Source organism: Protobothrops mucrosquamatus, unplaced genomic scaffold, assembly GCF_001527695.2.
Source record: "Protobothrops mucrosquamatus isolate PMUCROS unplaced genomic scaffold, P.Mucros_1.0 scaffold973, whole genome shotgun sequence".
NCBI lineage: Eukaryota > Metazoa > Chordata > Lepidosauria > Squamata > Viperidae > Protobothrops > Protobothrops mucrosquamatus.
Genome location: NW_015387216.1, coordinates 308,291 through 332,988, shown reverse-complemented (window position 1 = coordinate 332,988; position 24,698 = coordinate 308,291). Strand labels below are relative to the sequence as shown.

Sequence of the window (24,698 nt, the reverse complement as noted above, 5' to 3'; positions counted from 1 at the left end):
CAACTACTAAGAGTACCCCATTTTTTCAAACTGGTAAGCCTGTGGACCCCCTGGGCACAATCATACCAGTTTTGACTGAATGATGGAGTTGATGCTTGAGGTCAGGTGTGGATTGAATGCAGAATCTAGCTTGCACAAACCTGAACTGAATTGGGGTGTACAGTTTAGAAGGGGAGAAGCAAATAATTCTACTGTGTACTAAGGTGTCAGGTTGGAGAGAGATTACTAAGAAGTGATCTTTTCAATAAGTTCATCTCATCTCTCCAACCAATGTCACTACAGGATCTCCACAAAGGAACCACCAAGAATTTCCACAAAAATTGCTGGATATCAGCAGATTTGAAAAGTCTCCAAGGCAGATAATATTAACTGATTCACAATCTCATTAGAGAGGAACCTCATCAAGAAATCACCTGAGCACGACAATAAAGCAACTTAACACCCTCCTATCTTCAGACTATCTTTGTCCAGGTACAAAACCTAAACTGAGGGTGTGTTCCCTCACAGTAAGCAGTCTACAGCAGTTATGTTTTTTGTCCACTAAATCATTCTAACTGCTGCACTGTAGAAGGACTGAAGAGACTGGTAAAGGTAGAGACAAAACCTGAAAGGGTATAAAGTACCATGGAAGTATTTTTACATAAAATGTTAAAAATGCGACAGCTCTTCAGCTCAAAAAAAATGGCTAACTAGAAATATGATAGGGGCATATGAAACCATAAAAAGCTTTGGAAAACATTAGCAGAAAACAGCTGCTCACTGTTCTACACAAATATAGGAGAGGGCATCTGATAGAATTAAAAAGGAAACAAAATTAATGATAGTGTGCGTGTGAGTGAAATACATGCAAAAACATATCAAGCTGATACAAAAGAAAGTATACATCTGAACATGGCAGTGATCAATAGTATAGAAGTATAAATATGGAAAGGCTCACTATAAATCGTCTCTGGCAATAAAATCTCAAATAGACAGTAAACGTTGTCAGAAATCCATTCCTTGAGAACACAAGTGAACATCTGGTATTCTTTCTTCTCAAGAGTTCTATAACAACCATATACTGATTTTAAGCAAGGCTGGAACACAGAGGCCATCTAATATATCATTTGATCTTTTGAGTCCTGAGATCCAGAATTCCCGATTTTACTTAGTTGTAGCTTGCCCCCTTTCCAAAGTATGAAAATCAATAATAAAAAAATATATGATAATGATGAGTTGTGGGTGAAGATGCCACAAGAAAAAAAAATTGATCTTGATTTCTCCTCCAGCCTTTTTCTTCAAACATAAATGTGGAAGATGTGCTGCAGTTCTGGGCTTACTTCTTTGTCCTCCACCCCTTTTTACTTGACTGAACCACAAAACAAGGTAGACTATCAATGCCAATCCAGTCTTCCCATTGTATTATAGAGAGGCTCTTCTCAAATCAATGGACAATGCCTTTTAATGCAGACCTAAAATAAACCAGTTAAAGGCAGAAGACAGCAGAGGCACCGCTTTTCCTTTCAAAACAAGAGAGGACCCGGAAACAATCAGCTACCATCTTTCTTATGGATTGCATCCCAAAATTTGAGGAAAAGCAAGACTGATGCCTTGTACTCTGAAAACCAGAGAATTATGGGAGATGACTGTTATGAACTAAAAAAAACCAAACCAAACCCAGTAAGTCACACTTACGTTATGCAAACTTAATTGCTGTATTATATTTGGCATTGTTGCATCTTTTTGTAGCCCTGAATTGGTGTGGAAGTGGGTTTGAGAGAAGAAAGCTGCTACTATGTCATGCTGTAATGGTAGAAGTTTGGAATTCACTTGGGGGAAAATGTTTTTATCCTCAGATTTCAATTTCTGATTCTGTCTGAATGGAAAAGCGTGCAGTGGAACTTGTTTCACTAGTAATAATAACAATTCAAATGATACAAACAGAAATAAGTTAATAATGTCCAAAGTAGGATTAGGTAACAATTAATAGCTGAGGGGAAAAAGGTGGGGTGGGGGGTGGGGGAGAAAGGGAAAGTTCATTCCAGAATGCTCTTTTTATTTATTTTAAAATTCCCTTTTGTTTTGCTTTTTAATTTTTTTAAGAAATTCTTTAGATATGTACATATAATTATTTTTTGTTTTTGCTTTGCTTACATGTCTTAACCAATAATAGATTTATTTTAAAAAATTCAACAGTTTGAATTTTTTAAAATTACAGCCTTGTCAATATCCAATAAAGTTTTGAAATGGTTTTATTTGTTATTGGAGATGCAGTGAAATGAACACTTTATTTTTTTACTTTTGGAGAAAGAAAATGGACTTAGAATCAAACGAGTAACTGTTCAGTACCAGAAAGACAAACTTATGACTCCAAAAAATTGTTTATTATAGGTCAGCTTTGTCTGCAATGAATTAGGGCATCAATTTATTATAAATAAATATAGATCTTGTATGTTTGTTTCTTCTCTTTTACCTTTTTTCTCCCTTTTACAATTTTGTGTATTTTTCTTTGTTTTTTGCATACAGTTAATAATAATTAAAAAAAAACAACAACAGTTCAGGCTATCTTTGGTCATCTAGACTTCCCTAATTTGGTGTGGGGTGGGCAGCATTTTTATTGTGAGGTCTTGCCACAATGGCTACTAGGCATTACATTCTGTCCCGCAAACTAGCTAATAAACACAGGTCTAGATTGTTGTATAAACCCACCCTCTGTAATTAAGGTTCAATGTGTTGTATGAATTAAATAATGACATCATCATAACACAGCTGATCATATGAATGCTTCTGTTTAAATGCTCAGTACACACATGCTCCCTAAATGTAATAGATTTTCTGTCATTTATGCTGATCATCAAAAAGGCTGTGCTGCGGACAGAAAAATAGTACGAAAACACAATAATAATGGTCATGCAACATATTGCAGTATGTATACCAACAGCTCATGCAGAAAATAAAGGGCTGTTGCTGAATTAAGTTCAAAGATTGTGTTTGTCTTGAGATTTTTTTTCAAGAGAAATAGGCAAGTACAGTGTGGTGAAAGAGGAGCAAGAATCTTTCCAATTTTTTCAGTTTAAACTGTGAATATTTCTCCAGAGATCCCCCTGCTTTCTTCAGTGGCACTAATTTTTCTATGGTATTTTTCTTATTATCACATCCTCTGATTCCACCAAACGCACCAACAGGATTTTGTACTTATATTTTTTCCAATACTGGAAAATAGATAAAACTCTGAGTAACATTCATTCAGCCAATCAATTTGCTTTGCTTTTCCTTTGGGGGTCATGCTTCATAATAGTGCTAACAGGTAGATCAGCTCATAAAAGAGAAGTAAATAAAACATTTTGGTGTGCTGAATGAAAACTATTCACTCAGAGTTTTGTCTCTCTTTGTGTACTGAGAGTACTGCTCCTTGCTCATCGAGGACTGGTAGCTTAGATCTGCTTTTGTTTTTATTTAACTGCATTTTCATAGCTTAGGTTTAGTTTACAGTATTTGTTTATTTATCTTATTTAATATCACACTTGTTTACCTAGTTTAGTTTACACACTATTTTTTATTTATCATATTTAATATATTAGTTTAGTTTAGTTTAGTTTAGTTTAATTTAGCTTAGCTTAGAACATTGAATTAATAATGGAGATGTTCCTATACTATGCAGGGAAACTCCTGTTGGAGGTAAGAAATCCTCTGTTTTATTTATTTATTTAGTTGTCAACTTGCATGTGTAACTCTAGGATCAGTTTAGGATTCAAAGCGGTAACATGATGGGTAACATGATATAAATAATAATAATGAAATAAAATAGGAATCAAAGAAATCTACAAGCCAGCAAAAATTGGTTTAGAACAATTTTTAGAATAACTTTTGAACTTGAATATTTTAAAACTATCTGTACATCTTCTTTCAGGCCCTTTCTTGGTGAATGGTGTTAATATCTTCTGAAGGGTTCTGGAACAAAGGGAAATTGTTTAGTCTAACTGTTGTTTTCTTGCTTTTTCTAATCAGCTTTTGCACTAGAGAAATTTCATGCAAGCTTGGGAAACGTGTACATGGATGTGATATACTGAAGGAGGGAATAAGAGAGTGTATAGGAATGATTGATGTCTTTCTTATGATGTAATGGCTCTGTTGTCTGATTTTCATTGGCTAACAAAGTTTATAAAGCAATGCTACCAACTTTCTAATGCGTGGCACTTCTGGGCGTAACTCTGCCAGCGTTCCAGATTGTTGGCCACCCAGCTGCTTAATTTGATCACATAAAGTGCTGCTTGATAAAAAGTCTCCGCTTGGGTTATCTGATTAGATTGATATGGTATCTCAAGTTCAAGTAAGGGACTGGTACCTTACATTTCAATTGAAACATATTTATAGGACAGCCTTCCAGAAAGCCTGGGAAAAATGGCTCTGCGCCCTTGCTTGGGGCACACAGAGAAGTATGCAATCATGTGGCTGGTTGGAGCCCTCAAATCGCTCTTCCTAATTAATTTTTAAAATCACTTGTCTCTTAAATTTTAAACAAACAAATAATGTGTGTTCTAGTCTCCTGGTATGCTAAACTGCACTGGCCATTAGTCCTGGTTAAGGACCCAGAAGACAATAATTAGTGAATATTGTTCCACTATCCTGTGTTTCTTTTTAGCACTGGAGAAGGTTCAGAGTGACATTATCCCTATTTTAATTCATCAGGTGGATAGCCCAAAATAGTGGAGGAGAGGAAAGGGCTATCCTCACCCTTTCCTACTGTTTTTGGCTATGACAGATGGAGACAACTGCTGCAATGTATGGATGCTGTCCCACCCACCATATATCTGCTCCCATGACAATCAACCCATTTGTTTACATCACTAATTGCTCCCTTTTGCAGAAACAAAACACCTAAGAAGAAAAAGCAACTTTCAGAAAGGAACATCTTAGTCCCTATAGGTTGACTATGGACCTCCAAGACTACTCCCACCAACACTGACAGGGCAAGCCACTAGAATATAAACCCCACTCCTTACTAGCACTGACGATGTTACCTAGTCTGGTAACATCTGCAAGAAAACAACCAAGCTCAGAGAGCACCAAGGACCCTTCATTTCAACCCCAAGCTACAAATTTTCTCCTTTATCACTATTATCCTTTCTGCTTAAGCTTCTTTCTAATGTGACTAATGTTCTAATGTTATTTTTCCCTTACACTCCCTTCCCCCATGGATTAGAAGATGTTGACAGCTAAGAAATTAGCTGAGAAATTATTCATCAGCTTAAATTATTGTCTCTTTCAAATTGGCTAGTTTTGATTGGACAAAATGCTGTTTGATATATAATTTATACTTATATTTTTTTCAAAATAAGAAGATCTGGTTTCTCTTCAAATACAGGATTGTACTAATGTATTTCTATTCTAGCTTACTTTTTAATTTATTTTAGTGAATTGTAATATCTCAACTTCAAAGATCCCTGTACTCTTTGTTTGGGACTTTTTAACAATATACTGTAAGGAGATGAAATTGAATAATGGTTAACATCAGGCAAAACCTACCAGAGAAGTATATCAGGAAGGCTATTGAGATAAATTAAGCTGGTATAATATGAAGGCTTACTGATGCATACAAAGTCAGTAAGATAATCATAATAAAAAATTTATCTTGACTTTTAAAATATATTTTGGTCAATTCAAGGTGGCAAACATACCTAGTACTCCTGCCTTCTATTTTCCCCATAACAACACGCCTGTCAGATGTGTTGGGCTGAGAAAGTGATCCTGTCATGACCATGTCCAAAGTCACCCTGCCATAAATTGCATGATAACAAAAAGGGAAGAAAGCTTTTGCAACCACCATATTGATATTTTTTTTGAAACCTTAGACTGCAAAATTCCATTGGAGTGGACCTTTGCTTTGGATCAAAGCCTTCTTTGATATCTCTCCCAGGAAAAGACTACTCCCATCCATTTTTCTGAAAATGCTCATATCTGTAAGGGATAAAATTGGCATAAACCTGTTGTCAGGTCAGACAGGATTAAGGTTATGTCTGTTTTGAATGTGCTTCCCAATCTCATGTGAAAATGAAAAAAACAAACAAATATTCATTGATTTTGAAATCCTAGAAAATCTGTCCATCTATTTAGTCTCTTTAATTTCTGTAAACTGCAGTACGCAGAAATTCTGTTTGCATATGTGTACAGATATCCCTCGTTTAGTGACTGACTGGTTTAGCAATCATTCATGGTTATGACGCTGATGAAAACATAGCCTTGTGACCAATCCTTACATTTCCAACCTTCACAGGTCTGCAAAACAAAGGAAAGCTAAACTAAGATCATAAGCCCTGTGACAGTTCCGTTTAGTGAGTGCTTTGTTTAACAACTGATTGCCAGTCCTAATCGTAGTTGCTAAACAAGGTCATTTGTATATAGCTTTACCCTTGTCTGCAGTAGAGAAACTAATCCAGAAAGGTTGTGTCAGCCAGACTTCTGCAAAATATGCTTCTGCCAAAATGAAGATTTTGTGTCTGGAAAGCTGAGATTTTGTGAGGCCTGCCAACTGCCATTTTTTTCCCCTCATGGAAAATAGTTAACAATCAATATTTGAATCTCTTGAAAACTATTAATATAGGAGTATGGATGAGGCAGAATTTTAAAAGATTATAAATAGCAGTAGTAACAAGAAGTGGAAAAAATTAGAACTTTGTGGTTTTCTCAAGACCCTGGCTTGGCTTGGTGTGGTATGGCTTTGTTTGTCCCCAAACCACTCTGCTTCCTACTAACTTTTGCATGTCAATAATAGTTTCGATTCTATTTCTCCCTCTTTCTGCCAACCTTTCCTAGCAGTTTCCTACTGGTTTACTACTTTGCCTCAGCTTTGTCTTTCTTATATTTGATTTTCCTGGGTAGATGACATCTTTTTGAATTCAGAAATCTGTCTATCTTATCTGATCCATCGATCCAGCAAAGTGCTTGCACCCTGCTATAGACAACCCTATCCATTCCTCTAATTCTCACAATAATCACATAAAGCATATGCATAGACCAGGGGTGTCAAACTGCCAGCTTGCAGGCCAGATGTGTCTTGGGGAAACCGTGCCCATCCCATTGCCGGCAATGGAAAAAAGTCATGATACATCATGACATGTCACGTGACGTTGCGAGTTTGACACCTATGGCCTAGACAAATCATTGAATTCACACAGCATAACATACAGTAAGCAGCAAGTTTGTCACATACTGTGCTACAAGTTTGTCACATACTGTGCTAACTCATAAATCATAGTTTGGAAACCAGAGTGGCTGTTCCACAATACATCAAAGGTCCACAACCTTTTGGGCACCAGGGACCTGTTACGTGGAGAGGTTTTTCTGTGGACCAGAGGGGGTGTGATTTTGTGTGCTGCCTACATTCTGCAGATGGGGCTTTGCTTCTTTGTGTGGCCCAGTTGCTGACATGCCACAGTACTGGTCCACGAACTAGAGGTGTTGGGGATGCCTGATTTAACAACCATGCTACTAATTGAACCACTGCAGGGATTCACTTAACAACAGTGGCCAAGAAAGGTCATAAACTGGGGCAAAACTCACTTAACAAACGTTTCACTTAGCAACAGAAATGTTGGGCTCAATTGTGGTCGCAAGTGGAGGAATACCTATACTCCGACCTTAAATCAAGAACTCTTTTCAACAAACACCACGCACCTCCCTCCCTAAAACTGAACGGCACATTTTTCTCCCCCGGAAAGCGTCTTATAAGAACCTCGCTGAGCTTGCTTTCCCTCATTGGTTGCTGCTTTATGACATCAGCCAATTGAAACAATCCAAATGACGTCGGGGCGTTCCGGCGAAAGCGTGGCTTGGAGGTTCCTACGGCAACGGCCTCCCCCCCTCCCCCAATTAGCTCCTCCCCTCTCGGCGACCTCTCCGTCGTTGCTGCTCTTCGCGCTAGTGCTGTTGCCGGAAGTAAAGATGGTGGCCTTCACCGCCGAGGCGGACCTGGTGACGGGATGGTGTCTCTTCGGCCTTGCTTTACTGGTAGGTGGAATAAACAAGGGATTTGGCCTTCCATTCCTTTTCCTCCCTGTCCCGCTTCTTTCCTCGCCGCTGACGAAGCTTCTCCCCGCTCTCAGCGACTATGGGGCGAAATAGTTTCTGGGGAGGCGATTGAGTTCATGGCTCGGCACCGGCCCGCGGCGAGCTGGGCTTTGCCCAGTCGGGCTTACTCCTCAAGTAAACTTAGCTAGTAGTAGTCAAGGTGATATTGGAAAAGTGCGTGTATTGGGGCAGCAGTTCAACCGGTGTAACTGTCAGGAGACTCGCCGCCTCTGTCGTAGGCTGCGCAACGCTGAAGCCGAATCGTTTTGGCTTTTTTGAAACTTAGAAAAACGTAATATAAAGTACACAAACTTAGTCATGCTCCCTTAGCACTGAGCAACTCATTAAATTAGTTAGGGTTATTTTGGTTGTGCCCGCCAGATCTGGCCAAGCCTGGAGCAGTCTTAAAAAAAAAAAAAGCCTCTACTGCTTTTAAAGCAGTGTGCCCTGGGTGAAATTGCAAATCAGTGCCACTACGCCAGTGTTTGAGGTATGAAATCATATGGTTTTGTAATATCCCAAATTTGTAAAACTAAGCCAGCATTAATAAATCTCTCTCCCTCTTTTTTTTTTTTTTTTTTTTTTTACAAAAAGGACTAACTTCGGGTCAGTAGCAGATACAGGCAGGATATTTTTATAGAAAACGCAGCTAGGAAGTGCTGCTTCTGTTTCTCCTGATTAATACCTGTAATTCCATTGCTTCCATCATGAGCATTTTGGGACAGGTTTCCTGGCCAGACAGTAGAGGACCATACATGCCTGGGAAAATCTGGACATAACCATGGTTTGTTAAATAGAATTAGGGGTTTTCATACATACATTAGGGTTAGGCCAAAACCCAAAACTACGTAATGTTTTAATATGTTGTACGAAACGGCTTATTTAGTGAACTCATGCGCTGCAGCAAACAGTTTAGTGAAAGAGTTCCCTCTGATGTGCTAATTAACAATAAAATTGAATTTTTTTTTATTTTATTTGTATTTGATGACATTCTTACCCACAGTTAACTGAAAAAGGTAACATTTACTTCAAATGGAATTTGTCTTCTGCTAGCTTCACTGGCATATCTGTGCACTTTTAGTATAAAATTACAGAATTGACCATTGCTGCCTTTCTCTTTTAGTTTTTTAATCTTCCTAGTCTAATCTACAGCCCTGGCCTTTTGAGTGTCTTCCCTTCAAATACTGTTCAGGCCTCAACTTTTTAAGATTAGTCAAGAGTTCCTTTCTACTACAAGAGTAGATGCTATAACATTGGGTCATTGTTTTTATAATCAGACATATCCATATAAGAAAATACGGTGCTACATGCAAAACAGTCAATAGGTTAAAATAATTATAATTGACTAAAGAAAAGTCAAGTGCAGTGAGAGATGAGGATGCAGTCTGCTTCAGAGATGTGGCAACTGATAGCTTGAAATTACGCTTCGATAATATTTATGTAATTTTTCTAACAAGTATTAGAGAATAAATTTCTCCAAATAAGCATAATTTGAAAGATAGCAGTTTTATTTCAGTGTGTATATAAAGAATACAATTAATGCTGAAATTATTATTTTGTTATAATAACTTGTCTTATTTTTTTTTAGGTCATTTTGGTGTTTTGCTGGGTTTATGTCCGCAAGTACCAGAGTAGGCAGGAAAGCGAAGTAATTTCTACCATAACATCTATTTTTGCTTTGGCTATTGCACTTATTACATCAGCTCTCCTTCCTGTGGACATTTTTCTAGTTTCTTATGTGAAGAACCAGAATGGAACCTTTAAGGTATTTATTCATTCCCCCACTTTCTATAATTTTTATAACAAATCCTGTTCTTCTGGCTTTTTTGTTTTTGTTTTGTTTTGGAAAGAAAGAAGTATTTGAATTGTTTTAAACATTAGAAAGCAAACTGTAATAAAACTGATTTAATTAGGCATCATATTGAATGTTTATATTTTGATAATTAGATTGCTGCTTGTTTCTTTTTTAAAAAAAATACTGAAACATTTGTTGTATATTAAATGTGTTTTTTGTAAAAGCTTTTGATCTGAATGTTTGCCAAAATTAAAAGGCAGTCTAGAAGCTGGATGAATAAAGTTAGTACGTCTACTGAACAAACACTTAGAAAGCCTGGTTTCATTCTGGCAAAGCTGGATTTCATTTGCTTGAGGGATATAAATTAATTTGGTATAGTTTATATTAAAAGAAGACTAATCAGAATAGGAATTGCCTGATACCAGATGCATAATGTTGGATATAACCTGGTTTTCTAGAAAAATATTTTCAAGCATGCTGGTTCCATCTTTTTGTTTTATTCCTGCCATTAAGATTGTAATACTGATTTTTAAATGAAATGATTAATACTGGTAGCAGAAAAGAGAGATAGTGTTAAATCCAGTGGAAGGTATCTGATACTAGATGAAAAGCTGGTTTGCTAGAATAACGTTTTGAAAAATATTGGTTCTGCATGTGATCACAGGAATAAAACAAGAACGTAGAACAATGTCTATGGAGATTCTCAGTCATACAGGTCATGGTTGTCTCAAAGATGCTTATTCAGAAGGCAACTGGACTTTGTTTTTCTTTGAAGACATTTTGCTTCTCATCCAAGAAGCTGCTTCAGCTCTGACTGGATGATGGGGAATGGAAAGATTTATATTCCTTGTAGACAGCTGGTCATTCTAAATTCTAAATGATCAACTATCTGTAAGGAATATAAATCCTTCCATTCCCCATCATCCAGTCAGAGCTAAAGAAGCTTCTTGGATGAGAAGCTAACGTCTTCAAAGAAAAACATGAAAGTCCAGTTGCCTCTTGAAAAAGAACCTTTGGGACAAGAATGTAGAACCACCTTACATTATAATGCACAGTGACACCAAAAAGAATCCATAAAAGAATACAACCAATTCATCTGAGTTAAGGAATCTTCTGATTTCTTACAGGGACAACACATATACACACACACAATTCTCTTTTAAACATTCTTTGGAAATTATAATAATTATTGAACAAAGTTTTTCTGATGAATTAACTTCATCCCCAATGACTTAAAGATTCTTAAAATTTGGGCCCATTGATTTTTCCAAGATTTCTAATTCCTTATTCTATACATCATATCTGTTGTCATTATGAGCCTCCATCTACAAGGTGTACTCTCATTTTTTCATCTACTTCATGTACAGGTAGAAAGGGACACAAATATTTCAACAGCTGATATACTGTACACTTCAGTAGATTAATGGGAAGTCTTAAACTTGAGTACCTGGGTGAATAGCTCTTAACTGAGGACTCTAAATTTTGAGTGGCCTAGTGGCTAGTTAGGGAATTTTAAGAACAGTAGATCTTTGACTTAACAGACTCAAATTACTGGACTTCAGATGCAACAGACTATACATGTTTTGCATGTTTCTGCATATGCATAACATCCTGTTCAAATGATTAAGGATGTGTAAAATAGGCATGCATATTCGGATATAATGGACATTCTATTTTAACAAACACAATTTCCCTCCATTAATTTATTAAAGCTTTCAAAATGCTTATGCTTTCAAAATGCAATACTGCCCCCCCCCCCAATGAGAGGAAAGAGGTGGGTTTCACGGGGAAGGAAGTTGGATTTTGTTGTTGTTGTTGTGAGTTTAGGCTGAGAGCTCCTGAGATAAATAACTAGCTGTAAAACAATATACTGGACTAACTGGTTATGAGGATTTTGACCTAGAAAACTCTAAGGAACAGGAGCCAGTAAAATTAAGTTGGCAGGAAAAAAGGTTTAGTCCAGGGGTAGGCAACCTTGGCATTTTTATGACTCATGGACTTTCAGGAATTCTGGGAGTTGAAGTCCATGAGTCATAAAAGAGCTTAAGGTTGCCTACCCCTGGTTTAGTCAAATGAGGTTTGAATTGTTGTTTATCCCTGTTGGTGTTATATGCTGGATTATGTGCAGTTCTGTGTCTGTCCGAATCCTCTGCTTGCTCAGACAGTTCACTGATTACTAAATGCTGATTTTGAAATGCAGTTCTTAGCATCTTATAATGTTTTTTACTCATTTGTTTAATTGGATTTTCTGTATCAAGTCTTAGGAGATAGATTGATTGATTGGTTGATTGATTGATCTGGAGAACAACTGATCTGGAGAATAACAGATTGATTGATATGGAGAGCAGATCAATTTTAGTTCATATTTGTGTAACATCAAAAAATAGAGTACAAAATTTTTAAGCATTACTGTAAGGGGGAAATTGGATTCTTCAATTAAAATCTGAGGAAAGGGATTTGCTGAACTGCTCCAGTTGGATTCTGGAGTGGGGTCTTTAATGAACAGGTGGTAGCCTGTAATTATTTCTCTCTCGGTACTCTTTTCACCTGGGGAATAGATACAGATACTGTCAGGGAATCGTGCAGCAGGTGTCCAAATGAAGTCAGAGACTCTGACATGAACTTGTAGTTTTATATAAATAAATATATTTTACATACACCAAACAAGATAGGCAAACAGGAACATCGTCAGGTAAATCACAGAGCGCACAGGACACCGAAGAAAAATCCAGGAAAAAAGGAAACTCCCCCTCCACACCCACAGCAACCAATCATAGTGCAGATTGCCTCATGCAGGAGCCAGCGCTCTTCAATCAGCTATAACTATGTGTTCTGCCTCACTGAACAACCCCACGGCTCCCGCTACTAAATTTAAATATCTTAACAGATACCCTGGAATTCAGGAAAGGGAGTATGAAAGTAGATGGTTCCAATTCTGGCAGCTGTGTATGTATAACAGCAAGAATTATGCAGCATGTGCATAAAGCGTCCTTTGCTTTATTAATTCTCAAACACCCCCAAATCTCCTTATGAGTGTTCATGTTATGTCTGGAGGAGATTTGGGAGAAGTGTGGAAGAAGAATTTGATTGGCCAGTAGTCTTTAGTGAAATAGCCTTCACCTTCTCTACCAAATGAAAATTTTAGATCAGTGTTTCTCAACCTTGACAATTTTAAGGCATGAGGACTTCAACTCCCAGAATTCCACAGCCAGCATTGCTGGCTGTGGAATTCTGGGAGTTGAAGTCCACATGCCTTAAAATTGTCAAGGTTGAGAAACACTGTTTTAGATGGTCTTAAAAGGCAGTTTCGTGCATAATACATTACAGTAATGCAGTTAGGAAGTTATGTGTTTGTTAATAATTGTGGCTAAATTATCTCTGTTCTGGAAAGGCTGGAGCTTCTGGAACTGCTTGGACTGGAGTGACAAAGCAAAAGCTAAGGTCCCGAAAGTATCAGAGGAAGTGCCGTCTCTTCCTGAACAGACTGAACGCTATTTCTCAAAACTGTATTTGACCCAGGTTCAGTCTATTTGACCATTTCCTTGATAGGTTTTCTCTTTCAGATCCTTAAATTCTATTTTTCCCATAGTTGAATGACTTTCTTTTATATTCTTCTAAGTCCACATCATTCCCGTACTAGATTTTGTATGTCCTCCTTCTACAAAGTTTTAGTATCAATATTGATACTGTGCAATTTATTATAATTGAAGTTAGATTTTGTGCTTTAAAGCAGCAATTCTTAATCTTTTGGTACCTAGATTCCTTTGACAGTCTGGTGAAACCAAAGGGCATCTTCGCATAAAAATATATTAAGCACATAAAATAAAATACATAGAGATGGACTACATTACAAAAGAAAGCAGTTATGCTAAAACAGGCCATTAAAGTATTTTTAAAACCACAAATGTATAATATATCGATTCTTCTTTATTAATCCTTTAAATCAATAACAATTCCCGTTTATGGCATTATAACTTTAGATGCTTTGGTAAGATTTATTGAACATTTTTTTAAAAAAATTAAAAATAATATTAAGAAATGTACTAAGAAAGAAATGTTATATAGAGTTTCATACAAGTAAGAGCTTGTAGTTTTTTCCTAAGTGTGCGTAGCTTGGGAAAACAAGAAGTATTGAGATGCTGCTGCTTGTATTCTGCAATGCGAATTCTTATTTGCTCGTCAAGTTGATGTGATTTACATTGGTTGTTAGTAAGGGCAACCTAAGTACAGTATATTGTTTTTGGTGACATTGATGCTAGGAAAGTAACTGTTAGCATTAACAATTGTAAGATGTACCCAATATCTTAGTATCTGAATGTTAAGCATATCCAGTACAGTTTAGCTGAGAACTAAGTGCTACAGAGGATATAAAAAAATGTTTACCATATGTCTTGCAGGTGATCATGAAAAACAATTTAGGATCATTCAAAACATTATTTAATTATATTTGATATTTAGAATCAGCATTATGACAGTTGACAAGTGACTTAGAGATCTACTGCCAATGCTTGGTGAAGGCAGTACAGAATTTCCTTCAGAATGATACTTTATTGCAGGAAATTCTCATCTAGGTCTTTAACCTCCACAGAAGTGAAAATGCTTTCAGTTTTACAGAAGATTTCACAGAGCCTTGTGGATGTATTCAAGTCACTTGGGACTTCTATTTGCTGCAATAGAAAGTATCATTCTCAGAATTTGTATTCCTAACATTGTCAGTGTAAACGAAAATAACATCTGAACTTTTCCCAAATGTAATCTACTCTTGCGATTTATGGCTGTATGTAGAACCTGCTGTCTGTAGGCTTTCTAAAATACAAGAAAATACAAGATGTTGTGTGATTCTGTAGTGATTAATAGCAATAACATATAAGGAAGGGGCAGATTTTGTATGTAGAAGTATAATTCTATAAATTGATGGTTATTACACAAATATTTTGTTATTCAATTTAGATTATTTTTATTTTAGGTATTTGTATTCTATAATTTTATGCACCTCTCTAAGTACCCTATTTATTTATTTTTGTGTATCTGTTTTAATTGATGAAGCTGTCAATGTTCTGACTGAGTGTCTGGAGGGTTTTCAGATCTGGATGAGGAGTAACAGGTTCAGGCTCTGTCTTAACAAGAAACTAGAGTATTTGACTCCCTAAATCTGGGGGCTTTTTATCTTTAGTTTTGGAGAAGGTAGCACTATCCCATTTGAGATAGGAGTTCTCCCAGGGCCTGGTACCTAGGGTGGGTGTTGAGTCCCTGTCAAATTTTTTGTTATGTTGTATAGTTTCCAGTTGTGCATGGTTCTTTTTTGCTCTGTTTTAAAGGATTTTTCTCCCTTAGTTTTAATTGGAAAATGCCCAGAATTGTTTGGAATTGGGCAGCCCCTAAATTTAATAAAATAAAAAAGTACTCTACAACATTAAAATATATCACCTACCTACTTTTATTATTTATTTCATTGTAATTTTTCATTAAGATATATTAATATATCTAAGTATCAGAAATAATGGCTACAAATAGTCGAATAGAATAAATATTTATTGGAAAATGCTAAGGTGACTAAAACATTTTCAGGATGTTCTTTGCTTCCAACTTAATGCATCTTAATATTTTTTGAAAAAATCATTGTTGATTATTAGTTTACCCTCATCCAATGTCAATTTTTACTACCATGTTATAGATTTCTTTATATGAAAAATGTCAATGCTGCTAACATCAGATGTTCTTGCTTTGACAACAGATGGAAATGCAGCCATTTTCTCTATTGCTTTTAGAATTAGTTGCTGCTGGGAGGGGAAATAGGATGAGAGTTCAGCTAGTCATAACAATAATAACTTAATTATCGGAACCCAAGGACATTGGGCTCAGAGCTGATAGTGTTTTGGTGGGCTGGAGAGCTGGGGAGAAAGCCCGCTTCAAGCTAATTGGGGAATATGATTTATGACTGTTTATTGGAGAAGGGAATTGCACTTTGTTACTTTGTATCCAGGGGAGGGGAATTTAGTTTCTGGTTTCAACTATGTAGTGCCGATACTTTGTTTCTCGAATAAATTTTTTTTTAAGGTAAACAATGCCTCGAAGTTCTTTTGAAGAGTTTCATCTGTCGGAACCATGACAAAATTCTTGAATATTACTTTTAAAAGGGCTTCAATATTATTTGTACAGGTGATTAATTATATATATAACTAGACTATATGTTTGCACAGTTGCAGAGATTGAGCTTTTTAAAAAATTAACTGGACATAAAAATTGCGGTTTACGTACTCTAACAGTGTTTTTTTCTTCTGTGAACATTTGTAGGACTGGGCTGATGCCAATGTTACAAGACAAATTGAAGATACTGTATTATATGCGTATTACAGTGAGTATTGCAAATACACCTCTGTACTGAAATTTTTCGTAAACTTAGAGTAAGGATGAAAAGCTTAGTAATTTCCAGAATCCCACTTCTATTGGATTCTATTGGATAATTCCTAATTGATCTCATGGTCATTTCTTTCATCTGGTTTATACAATTTCAAAAGTTTTATGTTAGTTTTAACACTTAGGTTGATATCTCAAGATTCTGTGATAATCACTGTATCACCTTCCCTGTCCTTTTTTTCTGATCCTGTTAACATACTGTTTCATATGTTCTTAGATAATACCGAACATTGTTATCTTTCAGCAATTTTTTTAAAAAATTTTGCTTGCCTATGAAGTCTTTTATATAGGAAGGCACATCTGTTTGACAAAATGTTCAGTTTTCCATGATGACAAATCATGTGTACTTGTAAAAGCACATTTTTTTTTCATTACATTTATATGCTGCCCATCTCACTGTCAAGCGACTCTGGGCCACTTACATCATCATAAAAGCAAAAGTACAAAATATTTAAAATGTGACAACATTAAATATTAAAAAGAACAAAGATTAAATAAGTTAGAAACCAGAGTACAATAGGATGGAGGAGGGATCTTCTTCCTATCCATTAATCACCTCCATCTTGGAATGCCCCCTTCAAGGCCCCATGTCAACATGTTAGGACAACAAGAGCCATTCATTGTTTTATCTGACCCAACCCAGGAGTGTTTATTTATTTCATGCCTTTATTATTTTTTACAAATAAACATATTTGCAAACATATTCTACACACCTTCCTATTTTCCCCACAACAATCCTGTGAGGTGAGTTAGGCTGAGGGTGACTGGCCCAAAGACATTCAGCTAGCAGATTGATTACAGAAACCTAAGCAAGGTCTGACTTAATCAGTACTTAGGTAAAATACTACCAAGAAATTCCAAAATTCCAGGACTGCAGACTAGGAAGTTGAAAGACATTCCAGTGGAAGATACACTGGTAATCCAATCCTATATTGTTGCAAAAAAAAAAATCCCCCACAAAGCATGTAGATAATCCTCAAGAGTGGAACTCGGCTCAATGGTGATTGTCCTTATATCTTGTATTTGGATGCAATATATAATCTGAGTTTATTTGATTTATTAAATTAATTGATATATTGATTATTTTTCATTACATAATACTGTAGCATCAAAACATGGTAGCTAGCATCAATTGTATTAATAATATCATTGAAATGCAATAGGATCAAACAGGATTGTCTAAACAGAGAGCTTTAGCCTCACTTTGAAACAATATTAGTTAATGTAATAGTGGTCTTAAAAAAATCTCTAATATGCTTGCCCATCTCCTATACTGATAATTATGTTTAAAATTTTAATCACTGCAATGCAAAATCTGGCAACGTTATACTTTTTAAATAATTTCCTGTCTGACTGAAAAAAATCAATAGGGATTTTTTTTTGTTTTTGACCCATAAAACAGTAAACGATAAAGGTTTGTTGACTGCTTTGGTAGTAGGGACAATATAAAGGCATAGGTATGATAGTCTCTAAGGCATTTGTGTGACAAGTTCTTTCCTACATGGGACTTCTTGGTAAATCTTCATTAAGAACTAAGGAAGATACGATAGAATCTTGTATTTAATAAGAAACAACGTATTTGAAAACTAAATGTCCTGCTTTGTTTTCATACTAATATTTACTTAAGTGTAAGCCTTCAAGTCATTCTTGACTCCTAGGGACTGCCTGGAAATATGCCTGCAGTTTTCTTGATAGGAATGTTTCCCTTTGCCTTCTTCCTAGAAGCTGAGAGACTGTGACTGGCCCAAGGCCATCCAGTTGGCTTTGTGCCTTAAGCAGGATTAGAACCCAGGTTCTCCTGATTTCTAGCTTAGTGCTGACACTACTACACTAAACTGGCTCTTTATCTGTCATAGATTACACATTTATTTGAATCATTGGAATTTTGAATGACAGGTTTGAAATTATGAAAGAAGAAATATATATTAAGTGGCTGAAACCATTCATGGAAGTTATAAATATTTTCTGCTTTGGAGGAATTATATTTAGTGCACTATATATAAAACCATGGAAATTCGATAGGATATAGGTTTGATGCTGTTACATAAACCAGCCTCCAGATGGTAGTAATGATTTGACTGTACACAAAATATTCCTGATGTTGTTATTCTAAGTAAATCAGATTAATGAGGTACATTTCTGTTACTCGTTTTATTTTAAACTGAACCATGATTTAATAAAAATAGGTATCAAAATAGGCAATAACACAACCAAATATTAATTAGAGCTAAAGATTGGATTAACTTGGGGCTAATTTTTATGGTTTTAAGAAAATCCAGTGTGTCAGGCCATTTCTGCTACAGTTTACTGCAGTTAGTTTACTGTAAATAGTTTCCTCCTATTCTTCTGCTATCTCCAAAAAGTTCTAATGTTTAGATTATTCTGAAGGACTCCCAGTATTTTCTCTGTGTGATATATTTATCAGCTTTTATATTTTTTGCTTCATCTTTATGTCAAGGCTCCGACTAATGAAACCAAGTAAATCAGAATTCTGAGGCTTGAAGTTTCCTCAAAGAACATGTTTATTGGATACATAATATTGGCACGGTCAAAAGTGAAACCAACTCTTAAAAATCCCCCTAAGGATGCAATGTAACTAAATGTAACAATTCCCTCCCCTCTACTATGCTATTGACCACGCTACCCAATAAAAGTGATTGGCGGGCTCCGTGAAATTTCTTTCTACCTTCCAGTTCCTGTAGGAATGACCTAGGTTCCCACGGGACTGCTCTGTGTTTAGTCTAGCAATGCTGTCGGTTTCTTTCTCCCCCTTCCTCCTAACCTGTGGCAACTTAGAACGACAAAGATGGGTTCAGCCAGATTCATTTCAGAAGTTGACAGTTGGATTCCCCTAAAGAGAAAGCAGTTCCTGAAAAATAACAAGCACAGATACACATTAATTTTTCGCTAATCCTCTATTCTATTGCCTGGAAGTTCCCTAGGTTTTGGGGGATGTTTATCATGAAACTTCTTTATTAATCTATCTGCCTTTACATCTCTACTTTTCACCCATCTAGCTTCGGACAAAGGATAACCCTTCCATTGAACTAGGTACTGTAATTTCTCTTTATACCATCTAGAATCAAAAATTCTTATTTCATAATGGGTGTCATCCTCCACCATAATGGGACCTGGGGCGGTTCGAGGTACTGTTCTTAATGTTGATTCTATAACTGGTTTCAGCAAACTGCAGTGAAAAACTGAATGTATTTTTCCCCAAGAGTGGTAGGAGCTTTAGCTCCACTGTGACAGGGTTATGATTTTTACGATAGGGAAAGGACCAATAAATTTAGGTCCCAGCTTTTTACATGGTAGTTTTAATCTTAGGTATTTGGTTGAGAGATAGACTTTCTCTCCTATATGAAATGGTTACTGGGGGGATCACTTCTTATCTGTTTCAACCTTTTGAATCTTTGTGGCTTTGGCTAAATCACGTTTGACGCTTGCCCAAGCGTTCTGCATTGAGTTTACCCACTCGGTGAGTGTTTGTGAGGTGGGGAGTTCTTCAGGATACTCAGGCATGGGAATGAATTTCCTGCCTGTACCTACTTTAAAAGGAGTAAGTTGAGTACTGCTGTCCACAGTATTGTTGTATGCCACTTCAGCAAAAGGCAGGAGATCTGCCCAATTAGTTTGCTGACAGTTAACATAGCATCTCAGGTATTGTTCCACCATTGTGTTCGCTTGTTTAGCAGCTCCATTCGTATTCGGATGAAAATCCGAGCTGAGTCCCTGGGTGGATCCGATCAGCTTCACGAACTCCCTCCAGAATTTTGCAATGAACTGGACTCCTCGGTCTGATATGATTCTTCTTGATGCTCCGTGGAGTCAGTAGATATGTTTTAAAAATAGTTTAGCCAGTTACTGGGTGGAGGGAAGACCAGGGCAGTGAGCCTGCTTTGAGAAAAGGTCAATAGCAATCCAAATTATGGTATTTCTGTATTTTCAGAGAGCTCTACAATGAAGTCCATTGTGATTTCCGATGAAGTCCATTGTGATTTCCTGGTCTTTTTTTCACGGCAGCACAAGTTGCACAGCTCTTAACATAGTTTTCAATGTCTTTTTTCATTCCTGGCCACCAGAACTGCTGTCTTACTAAGTGTAAAGTCTTTAGAAACCCAAAGTGACCAGCTTGCTTGGCATCACGGCTTCGTTGCAAGGCTTGGATCCTGAGGGTTCTAGGAAGGTACAATTTGGAACCCTTCCATACTAATTCATCTCTATATGTCAACAATTGCCTGTTGTCTCTGAAACGGGTCAGATTTCAGTTCTGTTCTAAGTCTCTGGGTCAAGCTGCTATCGGGGCTGGTGGATTGTCTTTGAGCTTGATGTCTTGTGGTGACTTGCAAGACTTTTTGGAATGAGGGGATGATAGCATTGACCATTTCCTTGCAATGGCTCTTGTACTGTGGCATTCTAAACAAGACGTTAGCTAAGAAGTTCTTCTCTCCAGGAATGTATTTTAGAAGTTAAAACAGTTGAAATATTGCACCCATCGAACCTGCTTGGGGGACAACTTCCGCAGCATTCTAAGTGCTTCAAGGTTCTTATGGTCAGTCCACACTTCAAATGGTATATTACTTCCCTCTAGGAAATGGCGCCAGGTTAGCAATGCCCATCAAACAGCAAATGACTCCTTCTCCCATACAGCCCATCAGCGCTCTGTGTTGGTGAATTTCCTGGAGGTGTAAGTGCATGGTTGCAGGACCTCCTTGGTTTTTTTCTGAAGAAGAACTGCTCCCACTGCAACATCGCTGGCATCCGCTTGGATGATGAACTGCTCCTCAGGATTAGAATATTTGAGGACTGGTTCTCCTGCGAACAACATTTTAATTTTTTAAAAAGTTTTATTATTATTTTTTCTAACAGAGTTCCATAATAATTATTCAACAAAAACGTGTTGTCTGAGTATCTTATTCACTAATACAAATTAAATTCCTAATCCCTAAATATTTTCTCTAACTATTGATAAAATATGTCCCAAGTTTGGAAATATTCTGTTTCTTCTTTTTCTTTCAACCTTAAAGCAAGTCTGTCCATTTCCGTACCATCTAATATTTTTTGATTATTTCTTCTTCTGGTGGTGTTTCTTCGTTCTTCCAATATCGTGCAGATAGAATTCTTGCCGCTGTTACCACATGTAGAATCAAATATGTACTTTGCTTATCAAGTTTTTCTGGCATACCTAATAAACAAAATCAGGTTTATGCTCTATGTGTTTCTCTAACATTTTTTCCTAACCAAGTGTGGATTATTGTCCAATATCCCCTTGCTTTAACACATGTTCACCACATATAATAAGTACCTGGTTTGTGTTTACATTTTCAACATTTCTCTGACATGTTTTTAAACATTTTTGCTAATCTTGTTGGTGGCAAATGCCATCTATAAAACATTTTATATAAGTTTTCTTTGTATGGAGCTGACATTGTCAATTTATAGTTTCTTTCCCACAAACTTTGCCACTTTTCTAAGTCTATATTATATCCAAAATTCTTTGCCCATACTATCATTGTCTCTTTTACTTGTTCATCTTCCATTTTGAAATTTAATAAGAAATTGTACATTTTTTAAATTAACTTTTCATCAGAAGTTAATAATGTCTGATCAAACATAGTCTGTTCTTTGTAAAATCCATACTGTTTATTATCTTTATCATATCTGACTTGCATTTGTGAGTGTGATCACCATGTTAAATTGATGCCCTGATTTTCCATCTCTTGCCTGGATTTTAAGTTCCCTTCAGAATTTAGAATATCTTTGTCCATATTTTATCGAGACTGACTAGATTTGGATGTATGAATGCTTCCATTGTTGAAAGCCATCCTGGAATTTTCAAATAAATTTTTATTTTTCCCCAAGTTAATAATGCATTTCTAATGTAGTGGTTTTGGAAGTATTCATGTATTTTATTTTTTCCATATCATAGAAAAGCATGCCAACCAAGTTGCAGGTCATGTCCCTCCAGATACAGCAATCTTTTATTTCTAAGAGTTATCCATTCTTTTATCCATGTTAACATTGATGCTTGATAATATAAAACCCAATCTGGCAATCCAAAGCCTCCATTTCCCTTGGCTTCTTGTAACATTTTCAATTTAATTCTAGCTTTCTTTCCTTGCCAGATAAATTTTTGAATTAGAGTTTAAATCTTCAAATAATTTTTTCTCCAGTTTTATAGGTATCGTTTGAAATAAAAATAATATTTTTGGTAATATATTCATTTTCACCATAGCAATTCTTCCTAACATCGACAGTTGAAGATTCTTCCATTTTTCCAAATCAAGCTTTATTTGCTTTAACAATTTAATGTAATTATCTTCTTTTATTGTTGACCATCTTGCTGTAAAATATATTCCCAAATAGTTGACCTTTTTGACTATTTGCAATTCTATTTTTTCTGATAATTGCTTTTTTTGCTTATCTGTAAAAAATTTAACTATCACTTTAGTTTTTTCTCTATTTATCTTTAATCCTGCTATCTCTTCAAATTGTTCTATCTTTTCCAACAGTTTAGGAATCGTCTCTAAAGGTTCCTCTGTCTAAAATGAATACCAAATCATCTGCAAATGCTTGCAGTTTGTAGGTTTCACCTTTTATTTTCAATCCTTTAATTTCTGGATCTTGCTAATGTTTCTATTTAAAACTTCCAAAGTTAAGATAAATAGCAATGGGGATAATGGACATCCTTGTCTTGTGCCTTTTTGTATATCAAAATTCTCTGTGTAATCCCCATTTACAATTACTTTTGCTGTTTGTTTCTAATATATTGTCTGAATCGTATTTATAAAGTTTTGACCAAAGTCCATTGTTTTTAGCTGTTGAATCATAAATTGCCATGAAACATTATCAAATGCCTTTTGGGCGTCTAAACATACTAGTGCCAGTTGTTTCCCTGGATGAAGTTCACAATATTCCAATATATCTAGTATTACCCTCAAATTATTTTTTATTTGTCTCTTTGGCAAAAATCCATTTTGATCTGAGTGTATAAATTCAGTCAAAAATCTTTTCAGCCTCTCAGCTATTATTGAAGTGAAGATTTTATAGTCCATATTCAATAGTGATGTCGGTCTATGGTTTTTTTGTTTTTTTGTATAGATTTTATTAGTTTTTATAGGGTTAGGAATAAGGTGGGGTTGTGGTTGGGGTTGGCATTTGGGTTAGGGTTAGGGTTAGGGTTAGGGTTGGGGTTTTTCCAGATAACATTCTCAATATTTAGCAAACAGCATAATATCTGGGTTCATGTGTTCAAACAATAATAGTTAATTATCATAAACAATCACTCAATAGCCTTCTTCTTGCTAATATATATTCAAAATTACATATCACATTCCTTTCTCTCTAATTCTTTTTTCTAGCCATTGATAGAAATTATCCCATGTTCTAAAGTACACTGAGTCGTCTTTCTCTTTTATCTTTAAAACCAATCTATCCATTTCTACACACTCTAGAATTTTCTTAATTAGTATTTCTTCAGCTGGTAAATTTTCATTTTTCCAATGTTGGGCAAATACAATTTTTGCCTCCGTTAGTACGTGTAGTATTACATATCTGCAATCTTTCTCATAATTAGCTCCTATTATTCCTAACAAAAATAATTCTGGTTTAAAGTCTATTTATTTTTTAGTCATTTTCTCCAACCATAAATGTATTTTAACTCAAAATAGTTTTGCTTTAGGGCATGTCCACCAGATATGATAATAAGTACCTGGTCTTTGTTTGCATTTCAAATAGTTGTTTGAAGTATTTTTAAATATTTTTGCTAATTTCACTGGTGTCATATGCCATCTGTAAAACATTTTATATAAGTTTTCTTTATATGCTACTACTTTAGTTAATTTAATATTTCTTTCCCATAACTTTTGCCACAAACCGGATATTTTCCCAATGCTATCCCATTTCTAGTCATACTGGTTCAGTTAGGTGCGTTGCAGGTGACCCTCCAATTAATGACCCATTGACCTCAAATTTCATGGCCAGGGGCAATCGTTTGGCTTGGATTCCCAGTTTAAACACTGTCTGGAGGTTGATTAGGCATCAGGTGTAGATTAGACATCTATTAGGATGTCTAATTCTGTTTGGACCCCTGTTTTAGGCACTATAAGTTTAGTGGGGATGGCGAAGAGAGGGATGGCTTGACTTACCATCGGATCATTCTCGCCTTCGTCGTCACTGTCATAGGGGGCTGGTAGCTGAATGCATTCAATCAGAGTTCCCTCTCTCACCCATGGGGAGGACAAGACCTCAACGGCTTGGCTCTGATGTACCCAGCTCGACTTCTCTTAACCTCTCCGCTGTGGCTTTTTCAGCTTAGTCATGGTGGTAGGGGCGCTCTTCACTTGGGGAGCTGGCGCTAGGCATTCAGCCGCTCGATGTCCTTGCTGGCAGCACTGGAAGCACTTGATAGGGGCCCCAGCAGGAGCTCTGGGGGCACCAG

General features: G+C 36.2%; 1 protein-coding gene across 1 annotated transcript in view; it reads left to right on the top strand.

The window, feature by feature from the left end:
- The first annotated feature begins 7,890 nt into the window (after window positions 1-7,890).
- LMBRD1 (LMBR1 domain containing 1) overlaps window positions 7,891-24,698 on the top strand; it is a 65,223-nt gene continuing 48,415 nt past the window's right edge. The window contains exons 1-3 of the mRNA XM_015819746.1: window positions 7,891-7,986; window positions 9,635-9,811; window positions 16,136-16,196. Coding sequence (XP_015675232.1) covers window positions 7,921-7,986; window positions 9,635-9,811; window positions 16,136-16,196 — 304 coding nt within the window. The 5' untranslated portion in view covers window positions 7,891-7,920. The remainder of the gene's footprint in view (window positions 7,987-9,634; window positions 9,812-16,135; window positions 16,197-24,698) is intronic.